The sequence below is a fragment of the Tupaia chinensis genome, unplaced genomic scaffold, assembly GCF_000334495.1.
Source record: "Tupaia chinensis unplaced genomic scaffold, TupChi_1.0 Scaffold000628_1, whole genome shotgun sequence".
NCBI lineage: Eukaryota > Metazoa > Chordata > Mammalia > Scandentia > Tupaiidae > Tupaia > Tupaia belangeri.
The window spans coordinates 420,534-425,449 of NW_006160148.1; the positions used below are offsets into that span (position 1 = coordinate 420,534).

The window sequence follows — 4,916 nt, forward strand, 5'->3', positions numbered from 1 at the left end:
TTTTTTTTTTTTTGTAATTTTGCCAGAGGGTGCATGTACTCGCCAAAGAGAGACAGAGAGAGGGAGCAGAAAAAGCAACCCACCCTAGTGGGATGTGATTGCTAGTGGGATGTGATCGCACCACAATCCTCTTCTCCCATTTCTCCATCATGTCAGGATCTGGGGCATGCACGCTCACATACTTGATGTTTCAAAACTGCCAGGACTGGGATTTGAACCATGTCATTGTGTGGGACTGGCTCCCTTAACCTCTAGCCCATAGGACCAGCCCAACCCTTGCAGTCTCACTAGCAAGTTTTTCCAGATGAGCGATGGAGACCTTTCGTAAGGTAAGTGCACGTACCTCTCCATTCAATTGTACCTCTAAAAATGAAGCTCTTTATTGAAGGTAAACCAACTAGCATTGGGACATTACTGTTCCTGTTTTTGCCACAGAGCATGCGCACTCACCAGAGAGAGAGAGGAAGAGGAAAAAGCAACCCCCATGGGGAATGTTACGCCTCAACCCCTTCTCCTCCTTCTGGGATTCTGGACATGCACACATATGAGCCTGGTGAGTTTTTCATGCTTGCAGGTGCAGGACTCGAACCACAGGTTCAGCCACGTGAGACCAGGCTGTCTTAACCACCAGGCCATGGAGTTGGCCAAGGATATCATTTAAATATGAATAAACATAGTACAAAATGAAAAATAAATAGTTATGTAAGGACAACATCCAATCTCCTGGCTACACTAGGACATGATACACAGTGCTTTAAGGCTACTGCTCACCTTCTCCATGTCCTTCCAGCACGGCCACAGCCCGCGCCGCGCAGGCCCGGCCCTGCGTGGGAGAGGGCTTTGCGAACAGCGAGACCGCCCACGCTGAAGGGTTTGCCCACCTGTCCTTTTCCCCTGCTCCCACGTGTTTTTGCTAAATTCCGGCTATAATGGAGGTAGAATTCAGAATCATGAGAAAGCATTGGTTATGTCAGAAATTGAACATTGAAAAAAATGATAAAAACAGGTTTAAGAATTTAAAAAATGCGGTCATTTCATGATAGCTTTTAGATGTCTGAAGTGACCTCGTGGACGCAGCTCAGCTTGGTCTTTGGTCTGGGTGCTGTGGGGAGCTGGCCTCGGGTCATGCCCCGCCCTGGCTGCAGGGTGTCAGCCTGCTCTTCCTCCTCTGGGCTCCATGCCATGGACAGGCCTCACTGCAGGGAAAACCACTGCGGAGATGCGTGGCCATGCCCACGTGGTGGCGAAGACTTCCTGCCAGCTTGGCGACCCTCGGAAATCCCGAGACCTACACACTTTGTTGAAGTGGTCGAGGGGTCAGAGGTTGGTCTGGCGCGGCAGAGACCAGGGTCTCACCCTTGGGGACGGGCACGAGGCAGTAGGGCAGGATTGCTGGGTGGCCCTGGGCAAGTGCCTTTACCACTCTGGACCTCAGCTTCTTTGAGGGAAGTTCGTTTTCAGCTGAGAAAGTGGTTTGATTGCTGGCTTTGTCCTCCTCGCGTGGAAGGCCGCCGTTCAAACGGGGCACAGCGAGGGTGCCGTTCAAACGGCCCCCTGGCTCCCCACCGCAACCGGCGTTCAAGGCCTTGGGAACAAGGTGGGACTCCGTAGGCCATTTGTCCTCAAGAAGCCTTTCCAGCGCCACTTCCTGCTGCACTGTTTGCGTGGCTGCAGAGTGACAGCTCAGTGCGGAAAATGGCGTGAGGATCTGTCAGGAGCGGACGGTAAAGCCCTGGCGGCTTAAATGGCAGGGCTCAGGTCACAGAGCCAAGATTGTGAGGTCCCCGGCCACAAAGCAGACCAGAGCCTGGGTGCAAACTCGGGTATGTGCATGCATAGGTGGGGTGCAGGTGACCTGAGGGCGCTCCACCCTGTGCTCACCTGTGTGCACAGGACAGGGGTTCTCGTCCGTGGAGGGGAAGGTGGAGCTTCTTTTCACCATGACAGACAACTGAGGGGTCTACAGTCTGCCCGGCACTGGGGAACGGGTCCCGGGCTCCAGTCCCTGCCGTGCTACCTCACCCCAGCAAATCGGACCCTGAAAGGGGCCACTGGGCTCCTGTCTTGGGAAGCAGAGTTCCTGTTGTGGGAAAAGGGAACCCCTTGGCTGGGGCTCTGGCTCCTCAGAGTTCAGTCGCTCGACCAGGAGACCAGGAGGTGCAGGGCAGTGAGAGAGGGAGGGAGGAAGTGGCTGGGAGGTGAGACCAGCTGAGGTGAGTGTGTTCTCAGTGCTGGGCCTGGAGCCTGGGCAGTTGATGGAGGGTCCTGCCAGCCACCGTGCAAGAGCACCAGTGGCAGGCAGGTGTGTGCGCACATCAGATCACTCCGAACCCACACCTACAGGAGGCAGCTGCGGTGAGGAACTGAGGCACAGAGAAGGTGGCTTACCCACCGTCACGCACCTGCTCTACAGCGTGGTGGGGATTTGAACCCAGGTCTTCTGACATGAAAAACTGCAATGCCATGGCTCCGAGGACTAGGACTTGAACAGCTGCCGTTGCCTTTCCCCCCAGCTCCCTCAGTCAGCAGGATGCTCCTTCACCAGGGCTCCACCCCAGGGGACCCATCAGTCGGGACGCTGACGGGGGAGGAGGCAGCCAGCGGGTACTGAAAGCCCCAGAACGCCAGATGCCCTCGGCACGGTCGGCCTGTGATGTCTGCAGCGACCCACCCGCCTGCACCTGCCTCATGTGCCCAGGAATGATTTTCCCACCTGGCCCGTCACCCCCGGGGCGGTAGGTGATGTGACCCGGAACCAACCTCTGACCCCAGCCCAGCCCTCAGGGCTCACAAGAGTGGCGTCTTACTGCTCAGCCGGCAGCCTCGGGTGGGCTCCGGGGGTGCTGCGAGGTCACTGCCGTCTCATGGCGGACGCAGGCTGCTGAGCGTCCCTGGTGTCCGGGGTCCTGGAGAAGCCCACTAGCCACGGCGGCAGCACCAGATCTGGGGGCGGCGGGGCCCGCTCACCTGGCCATGTACTGCCCCAGCATTCTGTCCCCAACCTGGGTCGTCTGGGCTCGCTCAGCGCCCCCACTGCTCTCGTCGCTGTCCCCAGTTTCCGACTCCCTCCCACCCTCATCCTCGTCCTCCCCTTCCTCGGAGCCGCTGTCCCAGTGGAAGGTCAGTGTCTGAAGAGAAACTGGAGGCTCCCCAGGGCCTGGATCCAGCCCCGGCCATGAGAAGCCCGAGGTAGCCCAGGGCAGGTCATGTTTCGGGAGTTCTTCCATGAAGTCCAGGTCCTCCAAGAGTTTAGGAGGCGAGAGAGACTGCTGACTCCTATCCGCTCTGAGCCCCTGGCCAGGCCCCTCCTTGGCCAAGTAGCCAGAGGCCCCAGCCTGGACCCAGGGGTAGGAGGCATCCCCAGTGCAGGCCCAGCTCCTAGCTGAGGACGCCCGGGCAGAGTCTTCGGCCTGGACCACGGGAGGCCAGCACTCCCCTGAGGCTGCCCCACTGGCTTTGGAGTACCCCGAAACTAGGTGCACTGGCCCTGGGAAGGCGGGGGGCTCGATGTAGGGTTGGAAGCTGCTGCTGTCGTCGGCGTCCTCGTCCTCCTCTGGGTCCTGGGCACTGTCCCCTGACCCTGCCTGGAGGGCGGACAGAGCTCTGACAGTGGTCAGCCCGACTCTCCTGGTCAGTTCCTTTTGGGGATGGATGACTATGTCATCGGGCAAGTCTAGTCCGCTGGGCTGAAAGGTTGCGCCCAGGGGTCTGTGTCCGGAGAAGTCCTGATGGGGTGGGGGCGAGAAGAGCAGACAGTTCTGGCTTCCCTGGAGCATGGCTATTTGAACTGGGGCTCCCCCGGGGTGGGATAGGCTGAGTCGAGGAGCCCAGTGTAAGCAACACCTTTGGGCGGGGGTCCCAGGGAGCTCTGGTAAGGGAGTGGGCAACTCAGACGGGGGTGCAGGAAGTGGGGGTGCTACCAGGCCAGTCTCCATGGTGACAGCCGGAGCTTCATCCTACGGTGACATCAGACTGTCCCACTGAGTGTTTCCCACCAGGCCCCTCATGCTGCTGAGGCACGAGTGCTGGCAGCAGGGCTAACCCCTGACACGTGGCCCGTGTGCAGGCCAGAATGGACACTGGAGGCCAGAGAAGGCGCCTGGGCACAGCTGGGTGCCGGGAGTCTAGCTGGGGTGCACTGGAGTAGGGAGGCCGAGGGACAAGGAGGGGCACAGCCGGAGCTGCTGGAGTTCAATCTCCAGACAGGCGGTGGGTGTTCCCCCACCGGCCCTGCAGGTGGGACCTTTGACCCCTGACACCCTGCCATGACACAGGACCACTGCCCCATCAAGTATCCACCGAGCCTCCCCTCCGGCCACACTTCCCTTGCCAGGTCCTCATCAGAACAAGTCTGACCTCTGATCTCTTTGGGGGTCCCGCCCTGGCTGGCCCCAGCAGACAAGTGAGGGGATCCCAAGGTCAGCCTGGCCAGGCTCGGCCTGGTTACACGGGAGCAGAGCTGGGCCCCACTACTGCTTCCCCTTGCGGTGCCATGCTTGCCCGCCCCTGTCACCCCCAGGGCGTTTCTCCTGGGCCCTGAGACCGAGGGCTTGTCTCTCAGCACCTGACGGGGGCCTGGGGCACTTCTCCCTCCTGGACATATTTGTATTTGCTGCTTGACGCACACGTTCTAGTGGTGGGAATTTAGGCAGAGGGGGAGGGCTTCTGCATCCAGCCCCCCGATACCCGGTCTGAGCTACTCGTGACCCTCCCTCCCCACCCTACTCTCCGCACCCCTCCTTCCTGCCCCGTGCCCCCAGACTTGCCGTACCAAAGCCTGTGGCATCTGTGCCCGCTGAAACCAGGGGTTCCCCGTGAGGCTCTTCCAGATGGCGCCCCCTGTGGCACTTATGCACAGCAGGAGCAGGAGTGAGGGCAGCACCAGGAATCCCCAGCTGGTCCCTGGGGAAGGGAAA

The 4,916-nt window shown here is 59.8% G+C and overlaps 1 protein-coding gene across 1 annotated transcript in view; it reads right to left on the bottom strand.

Annotated features, from left to right (window-relative positions):
* Positions 1–626: 626 nt before the first annotated feature.
* IFNLR1 (interferon lambda receptor 1) overlaps positions 627–4,916 on the bottom strand; it is a 32,640-nt gene continuing 28,350 nt past the window's right edge. Inside the window, exons 10-11 of the mRNA XM_014591960.2 lie at positions 4,772–4,902; positions 627–3,725 (exon numbers count right to left, since the gene is read on the bottom strand). Coding sequence (XP_014447446.1) covers positions 2,964–3,725; positions 4,772–4,902 — 893 coding nt within the window. The 3' untranslated portion in view covers positions 627–2,963. The remainder of the gene's footprint in view (positions 3,726–4,771; positions 4,903–4,916) is intronic.